At 33.9% G+C, this 25784-nt stretch overlaps 1 protein-coding gene across 2 annotated transcripts in view; it reads left to right on the forward strand.

The window, feature by feature from the left end:
• The window catches only part of LOC121367620 (tyrosine-protein phosphatase 99A-like), a 60168-nt gene that overhangs the window by 17781 nt on the left and 16603 nt on the right, over positions 1-25784 (forward strand). The window contains exons 6-19 of one of the 2 annotated variants that reach the window (XM_041491905.1): positions 213-391; positions 1461-1575; positions 1893-2087; positions 2875-2970; positions 3532-3707; positions 5729-5855; positions 11145-11259; positions 11928-12034; positions 14752-14849; positions 15399-15492; positions 18468-18547; positions 19635-19769; positions 22613-22747; positions 23488-23532. In XM_041491905.1, the coding sequence (XP_041347839.1) occupies positions 213-391; positions 1461-1575; positions 1893-2087; positions 2875-2970; positions 3532-3707; positions 5729-5855; positions 11145-11259; positions 11928-12034; positions 14752-14849; positions 15399-15492; positions 18468-18547; positions 19635-19769; positions 22613-22747; positions 23488-23532 (1697 nt within the window). The remainder of the gene's footprint in view (positions 1-212; positions 392-1460; positions 1576-1892; positions 2088-2874; positions 2971-3531; positions 3708-5728; positions 5856-11144; positions 11260-11927; positions 12035-14751; positions 14850-15398; positions 15493-18467; positions 18548-19634; positions 19770-22612; positions 22748-23487; positions 23533-25784) is intronic. The other variant, XM_041491906.1, reaches the window with a different exon arrangement.

Here is a 25784-nt window from a genome sequence, read left to right on the forward strand (position 1 = left end):
TTGACTTTAATAAATATTATTAAGATGATATCGGAGGTTAATAAATATCACTGTTCAGCACCTGGGGCATTTCAAATATGACAGTCGGGGAAACTAATCTGCAAACTCTAACTTTGCAGTGGAGTATTAATTAAGAAATGGTTTTAAAAATGATCTGAGTAACATGAGTTAAAGTGTTTTTTATTATTTATTAATTGCTTGCTGTATTTCAGCACCGACGGGTCATCCGCGTAACATCAAGGCAGTCAGTAACAAGAGCACGGAAATCCTGTTGGAGTGGAACCACGTGGCTCTCAATGAGATGAACGGAGAACTCAAGGGTTACGAGCTGAGTTACGAAATTGTCGGCAAACAGCCTTCAAGAGTTCGCCTTGAGGACCCTAGTAAAACTGTAATTGAGTTTTAAACAAACAAAATTATAATGATAATAGTTTGGATTTAAATTTATATTTAAGCTTGTGCTGATGAGTTTACCTATTGTATTTTTGCTTCTCTGTATATAAAGAGTTTCTAAATATTTATGTCATTTTGAGAAAAACAAGATTATTTCACACAAAGCAGTTTTAAATTCCAGGTCAATGGGTATATATCAACTTCTGATGGAAACTATAGTGTTGTATTGTCGCGTTGTACTAACATCAGCATACCTTCACTGCTAAATTCTAAAATTCTAAATTGGCATACATGTATAAGTATATTGAGTTTTGAAAATGAACTAAAACGATATGTCCCAGTTATCTTGATATATACATATAGACACACACAGTTATTTAGCTTCCTGAAACAAAGGTTTTACTTCTTCCCTGTAATGATTATGAACTAAAATATTATTTTTTAATAATTTAAAAATAAATGTGTGTGTATATGTATATATATATAAGGATAATTAGGACATATCTGGTTTTAGTTTGTGACAACTGTCTTGACATGTATGTTATGTAATATAATTGTGGAGAGACATTAATGTAGGCAATGACCTGTTTTCCAATCCACTTCTTGCTACAATAAATATCTGTACTAATCATGCCTATCACAGAGGCCCATTAATGTGACATTTCTCTGTGATGTTTTTTTTTTTTTTTTTTTTTTAGCAAAATCTTAATTAATAATTATAACTTCGATGTTTGTTTTCTGAAAATTGCAGATACTGTAACCTGCTGTTTTCTATAGCTAAGTCAAGTCTGACTGTACTAAAATATTTTGTATTCACTTGTCTTAACTACAGTGAAACCTGTCTGTACTGGACCCTGAACAAACCAGTCAGGTTTTTTTATCCCAATTTTTTTAACATAGGACCCTCTGAACACTGGCTCCTGTCTAAATCGGATAAATATTAGGTCCCCAGCATGACCCGGTTAAGACAGGTTTCACTGTATTTTTACCAGCAATAAAACTATTTATGTCTGGATACAACTGTGATCATTATAATATTCATAACAGCTGCTATTCTGTTTTTCCAGAGTATTGTGTTGTCTGGTTTGAAACCATTCACCAGATATCGTCTTCACATCAAGGCGTATAATCAGCTGGGATCGGGCCCACCTGCCAACATCACCATCAGAACGGCTGAAGGAGGTACGCTTTGGTTGCCTGAGAGATAATTGTTAATAGTTACGGTGTAGATAGTGTTTCTCTTTCGTTATTGATTTTTTGACAATATGACTTATATCATGTAAACATGCTGCAAATTTAGAAGAATTCTGTGCTTCTGCAAAAAGTTAAGTTTGTTTTGTTTAACGATACCACAAGAACACATTGATTTATTAATCATCAGCTATTGGATGTCAGACATTTGGTATTTTGACATATAGTCTTATAGAGGCTATATGTTGTTATTATAATATTTTACAATTTCTATGTTTGTCTTGTTGAAAATAACTTTTCCCTTACAGTACCATCAAAGCCTAGAATTACTCACATAACCAATCGTATATCCACGTCATTCTACGTGCACTGGGAGCCGCCAAAGCACATGAATGGCCGACTGAAGAAGTACGAGTTGCAATGGAGTCACAATGATAGTCTGGACACACGGCTAATCAGTGGTCATCTCAACAACCCCATGTCTGCATTGATCAGTGACCTCAGTAAGTAGTTTTACCATTACTTAGTGAGTAGTTTTACCATTACTTGGTGACCTCGATGAGTAGATTTACCATTATTCAGTGACCTCTGTTAGAAGTTTTACCATTACTCAGTGACCTCTGTGAGTACTGTTACCATTATCAGTGATCTGTGAGTAGTTCTACCATAACTTAGTGAGTAGTTTTACCATTACTTGGTTCCCTCGATGAGTAGTTTTACCATTACTCAGTGACCTTGGTGAGTAGTTTTACCATTACTCGGTGACAGTAGTGAGTAGTTTTACCATTACTCGGTGACCTCAGTGAGTAGTTTTACCATTACTCTGAGAGTAGACCTCAGTGAGTATTTTTTACCATTATTCAGTGACCTCTTGAGAAGTTTTACCATTACTCAGTGACCTCTGTGAGAAGTTTTACCATTATTCGGTGACCTCTGTGAGTACTGTTACCATTATCGGTGATCTGTGAGTAGTTTTACCATTATTCATTGAGTACTTTTACCATTAATCAGTGACCTCTGTGAGTAGTTTTACCATTACTCAGTGATCTCAGTGAGTACTTTTACCATTAATCAGTGACCTCTGTGAGTAGTTTTACCATTACACATTGACCTCAATGAGTAGTTTTACCATTACTCTGTAACCTCAGTGAGTAGTTTTACCATTCTTCTTTTTTTTTAAATCTTTTTTTTACAATCTAGGTCACATTCAAACACTTTGAATGTGAAATAGATGTTCAGTTAACCTGAGCAGTTAGTATGTATGTGTTACCACTGTCATATTGCTTTCAGAACCATATTCGGAATACAGGATACGCGTGGCGGCATATACTAATGGTGGAAGGGGATTATTCAGTGATAGCTTTCCTGGCCTTACTGATGTTAAAGGTAATTTCACCTCAGAGACTATTATTTTTCATATATTCTTTTATTAATATTTTTAATATAGGCTTTTGCCTGTGAGCTAATCTCAGTACCATATATTTATATTTTACAGTAATATAAATATTGTTTAAATCAATTGATATATTCTTATTATAGGACATTCATGAGACTTGTTTTGTATTGAACAGTACAATAAACATATATAATATATATGCAGGTAGGTGACATTTGTAGTGTTGTCAATTTCGATATTTAGTCCTTCTGATCAAGTCATACCTTGCTGTCTCAAAATTACAATACTCAAGGGTATAGGAATAAGATAATGATACCTTGAACAAATTCATATTTCACTGCATTGTCAAAGGTCGAGGTAATATTTTACTAAAACTAGAAATTATTAAGTCTAGTGACTATTTGTTATCCAATTTTTATGAAACTTCATGTATATTACTGCCAAACCATGAGACGATTTGCAGCATTTTTTATTTCATGTTTTTCTGTTACAATGGTAAGAGTATTTGAGAAAATTATAGAATATTTGTATTAATATTGTGTATTTTTCAGAACCATCTTCTCCAACCATAACTAACCTGACAATTCTCTCGGAAGACAGTATTTACGTGAGCTGGGATCCTCCCGATGTTTTCTACAAGCAGATTGATAATTACCTCGTCAAGTGGGGCGACACTCGGACTAACTCATACAACCATGATAAACTTCTCGATGGGACAGCCACAGAGGTAAACATACAAGCATGATAAACTTCTCGATGGGACAGCCACAGAGGTAAACATACAAGCATGATAACATTCTCGATGGAACAGCCACAGAGGTAAACATACAATCATGATAAACTTCTCGATGGGACAGCCACAGAGGTAAATATACTCGATGGGACAGCCACAGAGGTAAATATATAATCATGATAAACTTCTCAATGGGACAGCCACAGAGGTAAACATACAAGCATGATAAACTTCTCGATGGGACAGCCACAGAGGTAAACATACAAGCATGATAAACTTCTCGATGGGACAGCCACAGAGGTAAATATACTCGATGGGACAGCCACAGAGGTAAACATACAATCATGATAAACTTCTCGATGGGACAGCCACAGAGGTAAATATACTCGATGGGACAGCCACAGAGGTAAATATACAATCATGATAAACTTCTCAATGGGACAGCCACAGAGGTAAACATACAATCATGATAAACTTCTCCATGGGACAGCCACAGAGATAAACATACTCAATGGGACAGCCACAGAGGTAAACATGCAATCATGATGAACTTCTAGATGGGACAGCCACAAAGGTAAACCTACAATCATGATAAACTTCTCGGTATTACAGCCACAGAGGTAAACATACAAGCTTAATGAACGTCTTGGTGGGACAGCCAGAGAGGTAAACATACTCAATAGGACAGCCACAGAGGTAAACATACAATCATAGTAAACTTCTCAGTGGGACAGCCATAGAGATAAACATACTCAACAGGACAGCCACAGAGGTAAACATACAATCATAATAAACTTCTCAGTGGGACAGCCACAAAGGTAAACATACTCAATGGGACAGCCACAGAGGTAAACCTACAATCATGATAAACTTCTCAGTGGGACAGCCACAGAGGTAAACATACTCAATAGGACAGCCACAGAGGTAAACGTACAATCATCATAAATTTCTCAGTGGGACAGCCACAGAGGTAAACATACTCAATAGGACAGCCACAGAGGTAAACCTACAATCATGATAAACTTCTCAGTGGGACAGCCACAGAGGTAAACATGATGAAGAGTAGATTATATACTGTCTGTAATATTATTTCCTACTCGTCCAACTGGAGGGGACTATAGGTTTCATCTCTGTCTGTCTGTTCTTCTGTCTGTCCATCCGTCTGTCAAAATGTCTCAAAATATTGAGCTGGAATTTTGTGTATAGCTATATTCTATACAGATCAAGTTTGACTTTGATGATGATTTACCATTTTTGACAAAGTTACAGTCCTTGAACTTAAGATGTTGTTGGGCCCTGGTAGGGGACATGTATTGCTTTAGCAGTACGCTCTTGTTTTTACTGTGACAGATATGTGTTTAACGATCTCACTATGTTGTGGATCTGACCATATATACCTGATTGGTATATGCATTGTTTTACAACCTTGGTCAATATATATTTTTTTTGCTCCCTAAAATATATCGGTCTCATCACAGTGTAAGACTTGATTAATATCAAATGGGTTTATGACATGGATATTATGGATAAATTATGGGATAAATAGACTGAATGGTCATTTATCATTTATCTTACAAGTTATTTAAATACCTATCTTAACACATAAAAGTGAATTGGATACGTTTTTAAATAATGAGTTTAAGATAAATGTTATCTAATAGACAGAAGTGTAATGTTCAATTTCTTACATGATCCAGAACAAGTTAAAAAAATAATTTAAACATCTGTTTGAACTAAGTTATTGTCTCTAATTTACAAAGTAAAAAGTCGAAATATATATATAACTTGTCTAATAGCAGTGGCGGCAACAACACTTCAACTTATAGATTAAAGTTTAACATGAAAGTTTCGTGTTTAGATCAGTATCTCACAAACTATAAGTCCTAGGTTATTGAAACTTGGTTTATAGTTGCATCTATGGATGTTCATCTCAGTACACTGAAGTTTTATTATGGTAGATGAGTCATTTGATTGCACAGATTTTTTGTTTTATACCTTTGACTATTATTTTTCAGACAATGATTACTAAGATGGCAACGAACAAGAAGTATCGTTTAAAGGTAGCTGGTATTACCTATGGAATCTTCAGCAGTAGACACTACCTGGGAGATTTTACTGAATCTATCGAATTCTCCATTGGAGGTACGTTTCGTTACCTAACCTGTGGTTTAATGTATGTTCTTGGTCTGCAACATGTTGTACATGTATGTGCAGCATGGCGTTTTTATTCCATCGGGGTTTGTTAACATTTAGACGCTTTTTAAATTGCAGATGATTAATACTGACATATTTTAAAATTTGAAAATGTCATGAGATTTTATTTACAGTTGAAAAATAATTGTGATTTGTTCTAAAAATAATGGTTTGTGTATGATAAGCAGAATGTTTTAAAAGTACCGAATTAGAGTAATAGTAACAGCAGTAAAAAGATTACCTGGATAAGTCCCATGGGTATCTTTTTCACTTTATTGTTAATGTATTTCCTTGTTTTAATAAATGTATACAAATTATATATATATAGCTCCTGCGTACAAAAGCCCATAAACAGATTTAAAATAAATAATTTCAAAGCTGTTTATTATATTACAAAAGTGAAAATTCTGTTCTCTATTACAAGGAATTAATATTAAAATGATAACATGTTATTTCTTCCCATCAAAACATTATGTTCGTTATTTTAGTATCGATAATTGCATTAACATTTTGCCATCTACCAGTTAGGACTAAATTAAAAATATATTTTAAGTTTTCATTTTTGTTTCGCCTTTAAAAGGGCGAGGTATAGGTATTACTTTTCATTTGGCGATGGTGACAGTGTAATCTTTTGCACTCAAAGTTTTAACGTTAAAGTTTTGCGTTCAGATCAATTTCAATGAAACTTGGTTTATAGTTGCGCCTATATATGTTTATCACAGTGAAAACGTTTATGTAGGCAAGTCATTTAATTTCACATAAGTCTTGTTGGCACCATCAACTGGTAGGAACTGAATTGTAATTACAATAACAAATGTAAATGTCAGTTGAAATAATGTTTGCTATTTGCGAATGCCATTATCATCATCATCATCCTCATCACCATCAACATCATCATCATCATCATCATCATAATCACATTCATCTTGCTCCCCTTCCTCTTGCTTCTCTGTTTAATCCAGTATCATTAATAACTTAACAGTGATTATGAATTTATACTCTGAATAAACATGAGACTGTATTAGCATGTATTAACAGATGTAACAGAGGTAGCATGTAAGTATTTATAACTAGAGTTAACATGTAACTGCAAAAACTTAACATTTAATATGTAAATATTTGTAAATGTAACAGTTAACATTCAAGTATTTGTAAAAGTAACAATTAACATGTAGCTGTTTGTAAATGTAATTGAGTGAATATGCAACTGAAAACAAAAACCTAACTTGAGTTAATGCGATTATTTACAAATTTAAGTTATTATATAACTTTATAAACATTAATTAAGTTAACATGATTGTCAGTAAACTAGTAATTGAGTTAATATATTTAAAAATGTAACTATTAATAAATATGTAACTCATTACTATACTAACATATATATATATTCATTTAGAAATCAACACACATGCAGTTGACACTGATTTATTTTTTACATTTTGAGTTTTTAAGGCTAACACCTAATTACAAAGAGGTGCAATTAAATATATACTTCAGATTTGAAAATTTAAAGGATTATAATCAAGTTTTAGTATTTTTTAATGTTTTTCTGGGGGTTTTAATATTAAGGGGTGTTTGTTTGGATTTTTTACTTACTCTTGATCAACTGTATTTTATGATTTGGTTGTGATTTTAAAATTAATCGGTGAAGATTGAAAAAGCAATTTGCAGAATTATTCAAAACCGGTTTGAAACACTTGTGTTAAGTGTAGCAGGTGAATGTAGCTATGAGGTAAGTTTTCAAATGTTTTGTGATTATAGGGAATGCAGATATCTCTTACGGTATAGTGGACGCTGATTTAATTGAAGTCACCATCAATGGTATGTGCATCGTAAGATGTTCGCTGTCGTGTGTTCTGCATGTTGTTAGCTGTTGTTAGAAATGTCCGCACAATCGTTAGGTTTCACTAGGAAGTACAACCACACATTCTAGTCGAGATAGAAATTGTCCAGAATTTAGTGCTACATCAAAACTGTTCCTGTCCTTTTTCTTTCATAAAATGTTCACAGTAACCCCCTTATTTGTCCCCTACTGGTCCAGCAGGAGGGGACTTTAGGTTTTGTCATCATCCCTCCATCTGTATCTGTATGTCTGTCCGTGTGTCCCACATATAGTTTTTAAGAATATTTTTTTGCAATGCCTCAAGATGTTGAGCTGAACATTTGTGTACAGGTTTATGATATAGAGTTACGAAAAAAAAGAGAAACAGACATGTGGAGTTACAGATCAAGTTTGAGTTTCGTGGGTATTTGGCAACTTTTGACAGTTATGTCCCTTGAACTTAGGAGATATTAAAATATGTTGGGTCCAGTAGGGGACATGTATTGCTTTAACAGTACTCTCAGAATGCTCGTTTTTCATGACCCTGCACATTTAAAACAAATTTTTTTTGTCCAGGCTCGTTTTCATCCCTGTTCTAAAATACAGAAATGTTTTGTTTTATTGTTGGTCATAATGTTTTGATTTCTGCTTTCTAATACTGAGACTGCTGAGCTGTCTGATTTGATCCTGTTGGTGAAGTGTTTCCTCTGTTACTGTAGTTTTATTAGTGTCCTGAATCTGCTCCAGATTACTTTGTTCCAACTAGCTGATCTCACATCAGTTTGTGTGATGTTAGGTCCGTGTGTGATGTTTGAGTGATGTTTGTGTGGTTAGCTACATAATGATGATCTTCAGTCATCGGAGGTTATCTTTTAGTTAGTAACTTCAGTAACTACTGTAGTTTATTGTGTCAGGTTGTGCTAGTATAATTTTATAGTGTGATGTCGTCGTCAAATGTGATGCTTGAGTTTAGTGTATAAAGGATCCAACTGTGATATTGTCTTTGGGTATAATGTTTGAGTGGTGTTTGCAGTGTGTCTAAGTGTTTTGTGGTCACCAAGCAGATTTTGTAGTTGAGTTAGTTAATCAGTGATGTATTTATGACTGGTTTTCAAGTGATGTTTGTTAAGTTTTTCAGAGTGATATTCAAGTAATGTTTGTAATGCATTTGATTGTTATGTGGGCTTCAATGTGATGTGCAGTTGTAGTGCATTTGAGCGGTGTTTATATAGGAAAATAAAAATAAATATTTGAATCTGATATTTGTAAGGCATTTCAATGTGATGTAGTCTTTGAGAGTGATGTTTGAGTGATATTTATAACACATTTAAATGAAGTGTGAAGAGGTGTAATGACTGAATTATGTGTGTGTGTCTGTGCAGTCTTTGAACTTAGTGTTATGTATGGAGTGATAATTTAGTGATGTTGACACTGTAGTACATTCAAACCGGTGTTAACTAGCCAGCCAAAAAGGAGTATCAAAACCTGGCCTTTTAAGACCGATGACTGCTTAAGACAGGTCCTTTTATGCTCCGTTAGATGATCTGGGATAATAAAAATCTTAACACAGTTCGCTGCTTACAACATGTGACCACTTGACCAAGTTTGACTGTATTTATATTATGATGTGATAAGTTTGTGATGTAGTGTTTGAGTGTTATTTTATAATGCTACACTTAGTGATATACTTAGTAAATTTAGGTACAATATGTCTATGTTGTTTTTATAATGGTTGTATATTTTAATGGTAAAATATTTGTAGTGTATTTGAGTTGTCAATGCACAATGTCATATCAGCTGTAAAAGAAACATTTAATTTAGTATGGTTTTACGAAAAACCTCCCCTTATCCATTAGTTTGTGTTTTCTGCTTGGCCTGTTCTAACTTTCTTCATTTAACATTTTCATTTTCATTTGTCATCACACATTTATTACTAACTGTTTCTTAATCAATGTTCATAGTATTTTGTTATAAATGTTTTGGTAAGTATCCAGGATACAACAAATAATGTTTTTTGTTTTAATGCAGCATCTGTTATTTATTCCATAAGCAGGGCTTCTAGCATTTTTATAAAATCCACTAGCCATGGGATCAGTGATTTAAAAAATTTACTAGCCATGATTAAAAATTCACTAGCCCTATTTTACTTTAAGTTAATACAATTTTACTAAATAATAGTAATAATCAGATATGTCACCTAAAGAGGGATATACAGCTTTAAAATACTAACATTGGGGGGTTGGGGTGGGGGCTGGATATTCATATTTACAAAATAGACTTAATTGCAACATTTTTCACTAGCCGTCGGGCATGGCAATAGTAGTTATTTATTAGCCCAACATTGAATATCACTAGCCATGGGAGTGGGGCTGCCATAATCTAGAAGCCCTGCATAAGGTAATCTTACTCAGGTTAAATGAGAAACATTTGTGTAATCTGTTCAATTTGAGAACATAATAATACAGTTAAACTACTTACTGATTTGTCATCCACATGGTTTAGAAGGCACGTAACTAGCTGCCGGGGAACATCGACCAAAGATGGAAAAAGATGACCTACCTTCAATATTATAGTTGTTAGTCTTCAGTTATAATCATATATAGTTGTATCTAGACATTTCACATACAGTGCCATTTAACCTATAATATGTAAAATAAAAATGTAGTGAACATTCCAAATATCTTTTATTAAATATTTTCATACAGTTAACTGGAATTGTCTGTCTAGTTAAAGAATGGCTTAATTATTTGTATTATTTGATGTTGTGGAATTTTTGTGTGGATGTTTTATACATTGCTTTATACATGAATCAAATGTAGAATGCCATTGCGGATATTTTATGAAATAATTTTACAAGAGTCAAATAGTTAAAGACAACATAGACGTATTTGACTGATGTTAATGTATGGGAGTGTCTCATTGAAAACCGAGGCGTGTTCAGAAGGCCAAGTGCTTGCGGTTGCTTGTTAAACAGGTTTTCCACCAAACGTTACAGAGATTTATCCAGGCGTTCCATGGGTCTGAACATAAGCCTTTCTTCAAAAGAAAGTGACACTGAAATTTCACAATTTTTATACTAAAAATACCCAATACACATATGTATATGTATATGTATATGTATATGTATATGTATATGTATATATATATATATAAAATTATGTCTGTTCTAATAAATTAATTTAACAGTGGTGTATTGCATCATTCAGTGGTCTAAAAACATATCCCAAGTGTGATTTACTCGCGCTAATTTTCCCAATCCCTATCGGGCATGGGACCATGGCAAAATATCCTGAATAAATCCCAGACATTAACTAAAAGTGATAGGATGGAAATTAGTTGAATTGTTCGCAAGTTTCCTCCCTCCTGAACAGCCCACAGGTTTGTCTTATTGATTGAAGTGTTATTTGTGTGTTCAGATCCGTCGACAGGTCGTGTGGCGGAAGAGCAGGTCATGTCAGCCGGGGTCATCGCTGGAGTCATCAGTGCTGTGATCATAGCCATCATCGTCATTCTCATCGTCGTTGGATACAGGTTTGTACAGTCATCAAACATTGAGACATTTTTAAATTTTAATTTATTATATCACAAACTTCACAAGTTCAAGTTCTGTGGTTGAATAAAGGAAATTTTTCAAAGGAAGTAGGATTTAAACATTATGACAGCATTTTATAATAATTGTTTGTGATATTTTCATTTACTGTGATACATTGTCTTTTAGTAATTTTATCAGAACATGTTTATATTAAAATATATAGTTATTTATTTTATCCATTATATTGTTTGATACCCAGTAGCTGGTAGTTTTAACACTCATGTATCATGACAGCGTGGCATTATTTAATTTAATTTAATTATGTGGTGGACAGGATGGCACACTCTACACTACTATTAGTATGATGTCACGAAAAGACTCGGTCTGTGTTGTCATTCCAGCACAGATAGAAAAAAGTTAAAGCAAAATGATATCAAGAGATATCCCATCCTATTCATAGAGATGTAGGTGTACTTTGTGGTCAGAGTGTAAGACCATACACGAGTGACTGAACCACTTTTTTGTTTTTATGAGTTATATTTGTTGTAGCTGTGAAAATGTCCTTCACAGGTGAATTTGAAAGGAGAGTCTGGCAACACTATATTTTTGCACTGCCACTCCTGCAATACATAACTGAAAGAGACTTAATGAGAGAGTTATTTTGCAGGTCGTACACATGTCGCAAGTGTTACCAGGCAGCATACTACTATCTGGCTGTTCCCAGCAACTCCCAGAGCTCTCCATCTCAGGTTATCACTGTCGCTGAACCACCAGGTAAGTTTCAGTTTATAATGCTAGAATGCCGACCATCGCAGTTTCATTGTCAGTTCAATGCGTAAAAAAAGTTTAAAGTTTGTTTTGTTTAACGACACCACTAGAACACATTGATTAATTAATCATTGGCTATTGGATGTCAAACATTTGGTAATTTTGACATAGAGTCTTAGAGAGGAAACCTGCTACATTTTTGCATTAGTAGCAAGGAGGTCAACAGGCTGGTAGGTACTGGGTTCGGATCCCAGTCGAGGCATGTGATTTTTAATCCAGATACTGACTCCAAACCCTGAGTGAGTGCTCCGCAAGGCTCAATGGTTAGGTGTAAACCACTCGCACCGACCAGTGATCCATAACTGGTTCAACAAAGGCCATGGTTTGTGCTATCCTGCCTGTGGGAAGCACAAATAAAAGATCCCTTGCTGCTAATCAGAAAGAGTAGCCCATAAAGTGGCGACAGCGGGTTTCCTCTCAAAATCTGTGTGGTCCTTAACTATATGTCTGATGCCATATAACCATAAATAAAATGTGTTGAGTGCGTCGTGAAATAAAACATTTCTTTTTTAGTAGCAAGGAATCTTATATGCATTATCATACAGACAGGATAGTACGTACCATGGCCTTTGATATACCAGTCGTGCTGGCTGGAATGAGATTTCAATGTGTAGTGCATTTGTTCGGATATAAGACATTCTCTTGAAGTACTGATGTACAAACTTCAGTATAGACACATCAATAGAATGCAGAATCCCTAAATATACTGTTTTCTAAGTACATGTATTGTGTGCCTCATATGTAAGATATAAAATATTTCAGTTTATCTTTTGTTGCTTTAATACTCTGGGTGTAGCTCACTACTAGGTCAATCATATGAGATGCACTGGGTTATCCAGTGTTACTGCCAGAGATAAATTTTTGGGTATGGCGCTGTGAACTTGAATATTTACAGTGTGTGTGCTGAATGCAAAATCAGTCGATGGGGGTATAGGGGGCCTCCCTAAGAAAGAAAATGGGTTAGGTTTAGGGTTAGTTTAAGAAAATCATACAGTAATAAGAGTAATTAATTTTGTTAAATTAAAAAAATATATAAAAAATCTGCAAAATATTTTGGGTGTAGTGCCATACCCTTTTTCCCCTCTGGTAGAAACCCTGTTATCAAATTGATCACTCTTGGTGCATTTATAGTTTTTTTCTTGGGCCAATAATTATAATCACTGGTAATAGTGGTATACAAAAACATATTTCTGATTGTGTATGTCTTATTTAATCTTCAAAATTCTACTGCAAAATAATTTTGAGATTTTTAGCTTGATAAATCTGTTCTCAAAATTTGCGACAGCAATCAGCAGTGCTACTGAAAAACGTAGTTGCTACAATTGATCTGCAAAGGCATTTTTATCATTATCTGGCATGTATTTTGTTATTATCTTTATTAATTTACCATCGCAAAATGTTCTCAATTTCAAGGGCTGTCACATTTTCTAAAATGTTTGCCATTTTATGCTACATGTACTCTGCCTCAGGGGTGGGGAAAAGCCTTTTTTTCCCGGTCTGGGACCGATTCTCGATCTCTGAAACCAAAATTATTTTTTAAAAACATGCGTTTGCCGGTCCCACTTTTGTCATTCTTGTCGGTCCAAAGCACCTGTCCATTTCTATTATTGGAACAAATTCCTATCCATCAAGTGGACCGGCCTGCCCAGACATCGGTATCTCGTGCATAATTTAAAATAATATATAAATAGTGGTAAATATGGCTGGTGTTTCAGACGTTTGTGATTTTAAAGTCTGCCTAAGTATATCGCCAGTCACTGAAGTCGGACCTAAGCCGGTCAAGAGATTAAACAGACGTTACCGATAGCACTTTTCTTGGTTTAGAGAGCCATCAAGGTATTACACTCCAATTAAAACACCTGTCAACACCTGTGTATGGAGCTCTGTCGGATCGAGTGTCCTAGTCTGAAGCAAGAGGCTTTTGTGCAATACAAACTGCTTAAAATAGCATAAAATATACTGAAATAATCTATAAATGTATTTATTGTTGACTGTTCAATGTAGTGTATCCAATAATTATAAAGAATTTTAAAATTAACAAAAGGTTTCCACCTAAGTAAGCAGAACAGCTACATGTACTGTTATCTCTAGAGGCAGAAGAGGTCAAATTTCATCGAATCAGTGATGACATTATTACTCTCTTTGTCTAAACATGTGCTAGCTCAGGCTGTCAAACGCTTTAACAGTGCCATCTTTTATTAATTTTCAGGACAGTACTGAATACTCGTACTTTTTATACATATATGGGAATTAAAATTCATAACTTTTATTCTTTTTTTATATTATTTATTCCATTATGTAAAATATATACAATTTGTGGGGTTTTTCACTGATGTCATAAAAAAAAGTTTCATGTTTTCTTGTTTATCATTTTGCATTTATGATTCAAGATAAAACTATACAAATGTCACTGATGTTTTAAAAAACTATTTAGTAAATATCGTCTTTTAAATGTTATTATTTTTATTCCTTTCTTTTTTCCCTCCCTCTCTCCCCCCCCCCCCCCCCCCTCAGTATTGACGACATCAAGTGGGACCGATTGACAATTTTATTTTTCCCCACCCCTGCTCTGCCTAGATTTCTTTTTTTTTAGAGCATACACACTGTTTGTTAAGTGTGATGTATGTACGGGCTGTAATTAATTATACCATTGTCTTCAACAGATGAAAAGGAATATCCAGAAATTCCCGTCAACAATTTTATCAACCATGTCAATGGTCTTCATGCTGATGGTGACATCGGTTTCGCCACAGAGTTTGAGGTATGTGTCCTTTGGTTCAATACCAGATGTAAACATCATAAATTACCACATCAAGTGTGATGCAGCCTTTATTTCTCTTAAAGTGACAGACCCAAGTTTTTAAACACTGAGTCATATTTTTTACTATTAGAGCCGTTTCTGATCAATAAAATCAAACATTAGTTATATTTTATTGTTTAGATTATCCATTTCCGTACAACCTAAGTGTTGAATTGAATGACTACAATACCAAGTGTTCTGTTATTTGTTTCTCTCAGTGTAGTAATCATGTCTCATTACTGCTCATTAACAATGTGCTGGGGGGGGGGGGGGGGGATGTTAAAACTCCTTTCCTTATAATATTTTGAAAAATTAATGCATATTGTATTTGTTATTTATTACATACATATTATTCAAAGTGAGAAGATGAGAATGGAAGTATAGATAATAAGGAAATGCACTACTAAAACATTCAATTTGCTTATAAATGTTACGAGACTGTTATTTGTTTTAAATATTAGGGGACTGTACTTTGTGTTGTTTTAAAGTGTTTGTTTGTTTCTACTTCAGGATGTCAATACACACACCTGCCTGACAATGGGTTGTGAAAGCTCTAGTCTACCAGAAAACCGGAACAGAAACCGATACATCAATATAGCAGCTTGTAAGTATAAAGTATGGTAAACAAACCTTTTATCACATTCATGCATAATCTATTGTCATAAACAACAAACACATGGTATTTTATATGTAAACTGATTTAATATTAGATGTTGGGGATTTAGCTCAGTGATGGGTGTATACTACCAAATCAAATCCCATAGACGACAATAGTAACATATGTGGCTAAAACTCCTACCTGCAACGTATCAACCGACATAAACGCCACGGATATAAATACTACCACCCCTTACACTTAAAGTGAATCAGAAAAAAATGGGGGTCAAGCTGCTCGTTTCTGAGATAACGGGTAACGTCTATGACTACCCTAGTTTCGCACAAAATTCGAGTACTTTTTTTTACAGGTACCCCGTACATGTATCAAGCACAAGGCTACTTGACACATTGGTACTAGATGAAATAAAATTGCACATTTTTTTTACCCAGATGAAACTATTATTTTTTACAACCAACACACTCACATTTATAACCAATCACAGGACTTGTGGTGTTCACTTCTCTATCAAAAGTTCGGTGCACCTCGAACTTTGACCCAGCCGGAAGTTATTTGGTTTAGTACTACCTATACTGATAACATACATTTTTCAAAAAGTGTCCAGCTATGTGTCTTTATGACAACCAGGGTCTGGTGTATTCTGACATAAACTGACAACCTCACTGAAACTGTTGTTTCTACAGTGCAACCTAATATAATGTACACCTCATAAGGCTTATATATTGCACACAATTTTGTACAAATGCAATATGTCATATTAAACAACAAAATGTTTTAAAATAAAACTCCTGAAGATATTTACTTTCAGTTGGGTGTGTGTACTCAGGTATATATGTAGAGACAACAAAGATAGTCAGAGTACCTCTACCCCTTTAAAGCATTCCATTAAAACACATGCACTTGATTGGCCCCTACATTTTGAAGACCGTAACAGGCACATCAAAGAAATATCAGTATTAAAAAACTACACTGTCTGAAGAAGGAAACACAAACATGACTGTACCTGTATGAAGTAATGACTTAATGTCCTGTACATTAGTGTTGGGTGGAAATCCTGTATGCTGGGTGTGGGTGTCTTCAAGTTACCAGGTGTGGGAATTTCAAATGCATCGGCCATGCTGATTTTCATAATGAACCATCAAAACTATTGGCAGCCACCAATATTCCTGACTATATTTTATTTATAGCCTACTGTAGTTGGAGGTTTTAATAGTTGTGATATCTGGAATAATCTTGCAGCTTTAACACATTTATTTTTGATTAATTACTGAAAAAAACTATTTTTAAATGACAAAATTACCCGAACATCTATTTGCTTGCATTATTTTCTTATCTTGATGAATACAGTATGTACATTAGATGTATTCCTACAATCTGTAATCCAGCATTTTATTTAGCTAGTAACATTAGGTAATACAGCTTTAACAATAAAATAAATTATCAACTTAATCCAAGGCAGATAATCAAATCTGAAAAAAATTGGTTCTGAATCTAGTATAAACTCAAAATGCTTTTCATGAGAGCTAACTAAGTGATTATTAAGAAAAAAAAATGATCTGGAGATCTAAGTATATGTTTAACAACCTTATTGTTATGTACAAGTAAGAACAGAAGGCACAATAGTGACAACAAATTTAATTATGTTTTTGGTCAAGCTTTTCTTCAAATTTACTTTAAATTTTGCATAAAACTACAAATTTGTCTAAAATATAACTTAGCACCCTATAAATATGTCAAAATGACAATAAAAATCAACTTCTTTACAAATTTGAGTTTTCAGAATTTCATACATAAAACATTAACAATGTTAATGGAAACTAAAGACATTAACCCACTATTGGCACATGCTATTTTTAATATAAAAATAAATTGCTATTAAAATCTTAGTTCAGGTTGCCTATATATAATACCATATTTAAGAGCAGTTGTATATGGCAAGTCAAATATCATGTAAAAAGAAATTATTGAAATCTTTACAGTACGAATTATAGGCCAAAACCAACTTTTCTTCAGTGATAACTTTGATTCAAACTCCATTCTGAGCCATGTACAGAGATTATTGTCAAGGTCAAGGTCATTGTGAACTTGCATGATCGAGTGATGGCTAATTAATCAACCAGTATAGTTTAATTAAATAAAATGACAAAATCATAATATTTTTTATTATGCACTGAATATGTGCTATAGGGTGTATACTACCAAATCAAATCCCATAGACGACAATAGTAACATATGTGGCTAAAACTCCTACCTGCAACGTATCAACCGACATAAACGCCACGGATATAAATACTACCACCCTTTACACTTAAAGTGAATCAGAAAAAAATGGGGGTCAAGCTGCTCGTTTCTGAGATAACGGGTAGCGTCTATGACTACCCTAGTTTCGCACAAAATTCGAGTACTTTTTTTTACAGGTACCCCATACATGTTTCAAGCACAAGGCTACTTGACACATTGGTACTAGATGAAATCAAATTGCACATTTTTTTTACCCAGATGAAACTATTATTTTTTACAACCAACACACTCACATTTATAACCAATCACAGGACTTGTGGTGTTCACTTCTCTATCAAAATTTCGGTGCACCTCGAACTTTGACCCAGCCGGAAGTTATTTGGTTTAGTACTACCTGATAGATTGAAACATATTTTATTGCATATAATATATATATACAAAGGATTGGGCACAAGTTATCCAACTTATGAGGCCCTCTCCTAGCTCAGTGGTAGAATGCTCCTTTGAGGTATGACAGGTGTTCTTATAGATCGCCTTCAATGAATCTATTAGGTATATCCCTTTGTAGTCGGTGATCAACTGCTAGTATATCAAAGAGTATAGGATGTGCTGTCTTGCTCCGTTGCTGTGTCACAAAACAAACATTCCTGCCATGTAAGTTAGGTTGACATTGTCACAGTAGTGCTTTTGCTACTTTTCGTTATTTTCATTTTCTTTTGCAGTTGACCATTCAAGAGTGATTTTGAAAACCGAGCTGGGCAGGCTTCGACAGTCAGACTATATTAACGCTAATTATATAGATGTAAGTGTGTTTGGAATATTGTGTAGAGATGTGTAACTCAGTGATTAAATCTCCACTGAGTTGGGATGCAGCCCAGTGGTAAGGCGCTCGCTCGATGTGCAGTTGGTGTGAGATCGATCCCCGTCGGTAGGCCCATTGGGCTATTTCTCGTTCCAGCCAGTTCACCACAACTGGTATATCAAAGGCTGTGGTATGTACTATCCTGTCTGTGGGGTGGTGCATATAAAAGATCCCTTGCTGCTAATCGAAAAGAGTAGCCCATGAAGTGGTGACAGTGGGTTTCCTCTTTCAATATTTGTGTGGTCTAACGCCATACAACTGTAAATGTGTTGAGTGCATTGTTAAATAAAACATTACATTTTTTTTGTTTTTAAACCTCCTTCTGGGATGCAGAAGATCAGAGGATTAATCTATCGTAGTGAACTGGGACTCCAATGATTAATATATCAAAGGATGTCCTGTCTGGAAAAGTGCATATTAAAAAGCTTTACAGTGGCATTGGGTTTCCTCTTTCATTCTTGAGACCAAGTGTTACACTTATCATGTATTAAATAACACAGATGAAAATCCTCCAAATTGTTCTGGATTTTAATGCTGCACGAAAGCTATTCATGCCTTTATTTGTTCTTTGAGAAAAAAATTCATGTAACTCTGTACTGCAGGTTTTTTTATCCTATTTCATTTATTTCATCTCTTTCGAGTGGGATTTTGCTTAGTCAGTAGAGCTCCATTTAAGGTGTTTGGTTGCAGGATCAAACCCTCTCAGTAGACACAATCTGTCATTAATTTTTCCTTTCCCAAACAATGCCCCATGACTGGTATATCAAAGGCTATGTGCTGTCCTGTGTGTGCAAATGCATATAACAAATCCCTTGCTGCTAATGGCAAAATGTTAACAGGGTTTCTCTAAGACTATATTTCAGAATTACTATATGTTAACATCCAATAGCCGATGATTAATTAATCAATTTGCTCTTGATGTTTGGTTAAACAAAACAAATTTTATATTTGTTCATCCCTAAATACCTTGCAGCTACTGACTGATTGCTGTGCTGAGTTAACATTCCTTTTTTCTGTCACACTGCAGGGTTACTTGAAGCACAAAGCATATATAGCCACACAGGGACCACTCCCGCAGTCGTTTGCTGACTTCTGGAGAATGATCTGGGAGCAGAACAGCACTGTCATAGTAATGATCACCAACCTCATGGAGAGAGGCCGGGTAAGTTCATGTAGTCGGTGGATATACTGAATGATCACCAACCTCATGGAGAGAGGCCGGGTAAGTTCATGTAGTCAGTGGATATACTGAATGATCACCAACCTCATGGAGAGAGGCCGGGTAAGTTCATGTAGTCAGTGGATATACTGAATGATCACCAACCTCATGGAGAGAGGCCGGGTAAGTTCAAGTACAGTCAGTGGAAATAATGAATGTTCAACATTCATCTCATTATCATCCATCTTTGTAATGTCCAACAAAAGAAAAAATGTCTTTGTCTGTGTTAAATGTTTGTGGCATTTTTTTAAAACAAATTTAAAAGAAAAAAGTACAATCCTTCGCAATCTTGATAGACAACAGTTACTGTGAAATTAATATATGTCAGAGTTGTTTTTTTCATTGAGATAGTATGATTGTAAATAATTTTTAAAACATCTAAGATGTGGAATAGAGGAGTATTTACTGTGTCCTGAGGTGATATTACTCAGTATGACTCAATATATTTTTATGTAGCTGAAAGACCTGTCTAGTGGAATTCCCCATTCATTTTGAACAGGATAAATTTGACATTCTATGATATTAACTTGGTATTTTTTTTTTATTCTTCAGTTCTTCAAAAGGAGTGGAAAAAAATATGTATTCCAAATATTTCAAACAAAATTTTAATTAATAAAAACAAGCACACTTTTATAGTATGATGTCAAACAAAATTCATGAAGGCATTCTTTGTTTGATGTTAAATATGTCGCATCAAAAAATAATTTAAAATTAATTCATAAAGAATACGTATGTTTTATGCTTACCATGACACAACTTTATCGACATATTTTTTTGAAATTAACAATATAAAAAACAATAGAAAATTTACCAAACAAATTGAAACAAACTTATGTCATGTGATAAGTAATAAACTGCTAGTAGCCATTTTGAATTCGAATGGGCAATCATAATTTGCCAGTACAAAGGGTGGTTGTGGTCAATATTCTGGTAGGTAAAAGGCTAGATATTTTTTATTCTATGTTCTATCTTGCAAACATTAATTTTCTCTATGTAGAATAAAACAAAATTTGAAAAAGGTGCTCTTTTTTATTGCCACTAATGCAGTGTTATATATATGTATGTGTATGTGTATGTCTATGTCTATGTCTATGTCTATGTCTATGTCTATATATATATATATATATATATCTATATATATATCTATATATATATCTATAATATATATATATATATATATATAATCTATATCTATATCTATATCTATATATATCTATATATCTATATCTATATCTATATCTATATCTATATCTATATATATAACGGCCGCGCAGCACCACCCCCTTAAAAAAAAAAAAAAAAAAAAAAAAAAATAATTTTTTTTTTTTTAAGGGTGGGGGTGGAGAGCTTGGTGGTTACCATGTTGTTGTGTGTTGATAGACTTTGTGGAAAGACATACTCCTTATTTTGATTACAAAAAGTTTATACGAAATACAAGCAGACTCGTCTTTTAATTGAACCGAAGATGTTATCGGTCTGACTGGCCATTCCAGTTTTGCTGAACCAATCAAAGTTTTAATATTATTATTTTAATAAAGATTTCAAGATATACGAAAAACAAAAAAGACGTTTGTGTGATCCCCTAATGTCGAATTTTTGTTTTGTTATTCTCATCTTCATTGAATGAATCGATCACTGTGATAAAATATTATAGCCAACTGATAAAATGTAGTTTCGTTTTTGTAGTGGTGGTGTATATATTATTTGGCACCCAAGATGAATGATTTTAATGCTAAACACTACCACTTATTTTATAAGCGGTGATATCCCCTCAACATGAAAAGTTTACAATATGTTATAAGAACTACTGAATAAACAGATTGACAGAAATGACAGAAATGACAGAAAGTAAAAATTGTCAGTTACAATCAATTATATCTGTAACTGAGGACAAAATATCAGACGACAGTTAGTGGAAACAAAAGATAGAGTGACCGTTCTGATCATGTGACAAATTTGGCACCAAATATGGGTTTGTTTTTTTCAGTCGGAGATTGCCAAATCCATAAAACATTTAATGTTTTCATTGCTCAAATAAAATATAACTTTTATTGTTTGTATTAAACATACAAATGAATGTATGGGATAAAACAGAGGCTGTTAAAAATACTGTTAAATTACGTTACGGTAACTGGCATAAATGTTTCGTCAGTTGCTTTTTCGTACACAACGCGGCCTGTTTCCTTTGATGTCCAGTGTGCAGACTAATCGTTGTGGGTTTTTTATGTGTGGAAAAATTGTGCATTTGGAAATAGCGGAGATAGGTGCTGTAAAATAAAAATGGGCGCAGAAAAATACAGGAGGGCGGAGAACGTGAAAGGAGGGCGGAAAAATTCAATAGCAGGGCGGGCCGCCCCGCTTAAATGGAGCAGCGAGAACACTGTGTGTATATATATATGTATATATATATTATGTAAAATAAGTAACGTGTTATAGGGAATATAAATTATTTCAGCATTGCAATTTTCTGGTATTTTAAATTGCTTTTTATTCTGATTCCAGACATTGTGTTGTGTAAGAATTAGCCAGTAAAATGTAAAAAAAAAAAAAAAAAATGTATGGCTTAAAAACAAAATATTTCATTACATGATTTTGGGAAATAAATAATAATAAAAATAAAATATAATGGCGTTTTAGATCTCACAGCTTCACTTTTTATTACTTATGAGGTGAAATATTTTAAGGTCAGCATGTTTGTATTTAATTTGGGCTTAGTTAGTTTTGGGCACAATATTTATCTCCTCGACTTAGGTGACGTCTAAAGTGGTGTTTGTTGTATTTTGCAGCGTAAGTGTGACCAGTACTGGCCAACGGATGGTTTGGAGATATACGGAAGTATGTCTGTAAAACTACTGAACACGGTGCAGCGCGCACACTACACGGTGCGCATCTTCTCAGTACGCAACATGAAGGTAAAAAAGGTATGCATGATGTCGCCTTGACCGACAGGTTTTCTTCATTTGCGCTTACGTTGTAAGACTTTCAGTATCCAGTCTTATTAGTTGCTGATGCTGAAATGTTTTAATGTGGTGTTTATTATGTTTTGTGATCAAATCATGTTCTTTTAGCTTTTTTAATGCACAGTGAATTTTTATTGTCATTTTTCGGAAGTCTTGAGTTGATGTGTGTCACCACATATTATTTACTTGTGCAGTTTTAAAATATGCATGTCTTAAACATTCAGGTGCTATTAGAACTTTGTTTTATCAGCCCAGTTTGAGATAGCAACAAGTTATAAAAATATCTGTAGTAAGGTCAAACGAATGTTAGGTAGCAATAAGCTGTGCAACATGTCATGAGATGAGATGAATTTAAGGTAGCAAAAGATGTGAAACATCTCGTAAAGATTAAATGAATTTGAGGTAGCTATAAGTGTTGAAACATCTCATGAGATCAAATGAATTTGAGGTAGCAATAAGCTGTGAACACCTCTTGTTAAATTGGAATTACGATAGCAAAAGCTTTGAAACATTTTGTGAAATCAGAAGAATTTAAGGTAGCAATAAGCTGTGAAACATCTCTTGAGATCAAATGAATTTAAGGTAGCAATAAGCTATGAAACACTTCTTGTGAGATCAGAATTTGAGATAGAAAAAGCGGTGAAACATCTCTATTGAAACCAGGTGTAAAAAATTATTTTGGATTTGTTTCTGTTACTTAGTTTCATCTTCATGAACATGATGGGAAACATCTTCATAGATCTCAGGTATATTTTTATCAACTGACTTCAAAATCTTATATACAGTCTGTGCTTGTTAACATCTAAACATCATTAAACTTCACTGAACCTTGCAACTCTTTCTGTCTTTACTATATTCGTAGAACAATTATTGTCGTCATCATCCTTATATTATGTTTGTAAAACTTTATCTTATCCCTATCTTAATATAAGCATAACACTTGGCTTTCTAAAACTTAATTTCTGATATATAGTTTACCTTGCTCAAAGTAGCATTTTATAAAATAACGATTGTAAACCACTGGATTGAGACTTAAAAGTTATAAAATATATATGTACAAATAATTGTTTTATCTTGCCTTGACAAAGTCAAAGGACATGATATAAATATCACCTTGTGTTCAGATCTATTTCAAACAACCTATTAGTCCTAGCCCAATGAAACTTATTTACTTAATAGTTGCATTTATGAATGTGCATCTCAATGCATGGTTTTAAAATATGTGTTAATTTTTTTTTTTTTTAAAGATTACTCCTGAATGTTAATCACAAACTATTTCTGTATTCACCAAATCAGTTTATGATAGGCAGACATTTAATTCTGCACAATTTATGTTACATGTATTTTGAATTCTGGAGATTTTGTTTTATAAACAAACTGACATATACTGGCAACTGTAGATAGTATTAAAAGTCTGCAGTATCTGCCAGGAAAGAGAAAGCAATAATTATCATTCCAAAGATTTAAAATTAAACCTGTCAATGAATAATTAAATGTGCTTGTTCTTTTAATAATCGTTATCTTTGAAATACCTGGAAAGAACATTTAACTTTTGTGAGAAAAAAGTTAATTTGTTTTCTTTAATGACAACACTAAAGCATATTGAATTATTAATCATCGGCTTTTGAATGTCAAACATTTGGTAATTTTGACATATAGTCTTAGAGAGGGATCTTTTAAATATGCGCCATCTTACAGAACATACTACTGCCTTTTAACTTTTATGAGATACCCCCTTATTGAGAATGAAAATGTTTTATTTAATGACACACTGAACACATTTTATTCATGGTTATATGGCGTCGGACATATGGTTATCGACCACACAGATATTGAGAGAGGAAACTTGCTGTTACCACTTTATGGGCTACTCTTTTCGATTAACAGCAAGGGATCTTGTATATGCACCATTCCACAGACAGGATAGTACATACTACAGTCTTTGTTGTGCAGCATTGGTTGGAATGAGAAATAGCCCAATGGGCCCATCGATGGTAATTAATCCTAGATTGATTGTGGTGCATCAGGTGAGTGCTGTACCACTGAGCTACGTCCACCGCCCCCCCCCCCCCCTCCCTTTATTGAGAAGTGGGTGGGAAAGTTTTTATCGCCTCCTTTGTCCCTTGTTGATTCTGTACACCTTTTTTATATTTGAAAAAAATGCAGCTGATTTAAAAAAAAAAATAATTCATTTACCAGTCAAGCTCACCCCTGAGGTTTTTTGCATCATAATTATAAACTACATGTGTTTGTCACATTATTCAAGATTATTAAATAAATATAGTTGCTAGTATTTATTAAGTAGTATGTATCTTGAAATACTTGATTAAGTTTCTTTTCATTTTCATACTTGCATCTCATTAACTAATTCTTGAGTAATATCTACAACTGTTGTACTAACTCTTTGTACATATTAACTAATTCTTAAAATATAAGTAGTATGTAGATATAACAAATTAACTCATGACAATGTTTTTTTCTTAACTTTTATGGTACATGCTCAAAATTTAGAAAAATTATTGGTTAGCTACCGTATATTGCCGTGTATTAGCCGACTCCTTGGATAAGCCGACCTCTTAGTTTGACCCTAAATATCTAGTACAAAATCATCGGCCTTGTGTATAAGCCGAAGTCATTTTTTGTCCAGTTGTATGTTATATCGATTTCAATAATACTGTCAAAAAATAGACTTGTGCTTTTCTTGTTCATTATATTTGTTTTCCCTTTAATTATTACAAAAACGGTAATCGCGATCGCAATCAATGCAGCAATGCTAACAACTACCATGCCGTGAAAAATAATTTAAAACTGATAAAGCATAACAGAAAAATAAATAATTCAAGCTGTAACAACATATCACTGTACACAAGTAATTAATTTATTCACTGGACAGCAAAAAGTAAAATTATTGAGACATGTTTAATCCCCCCCCCCCCCTTCCCCCACACACATAGAAACAAAAGATCATGCGGTCCTTAACTGCAGCTGTTCACTGTAT

This window comes from Gigantopelta aegis, chromosome 3 (assembly GCF_016097555.1).
Source record: "Gigantopelta aegis isolate Gae_Host chromosome 3, Gae_host_genome, whole genome shotgun sequence".
Lineage (NCBI taxonomy): Eukaryota > Metazoa > Mollusca > Gastropoda > Neomphalida > Peltospiridae > Gigantopelta > Gigantopelta aegis.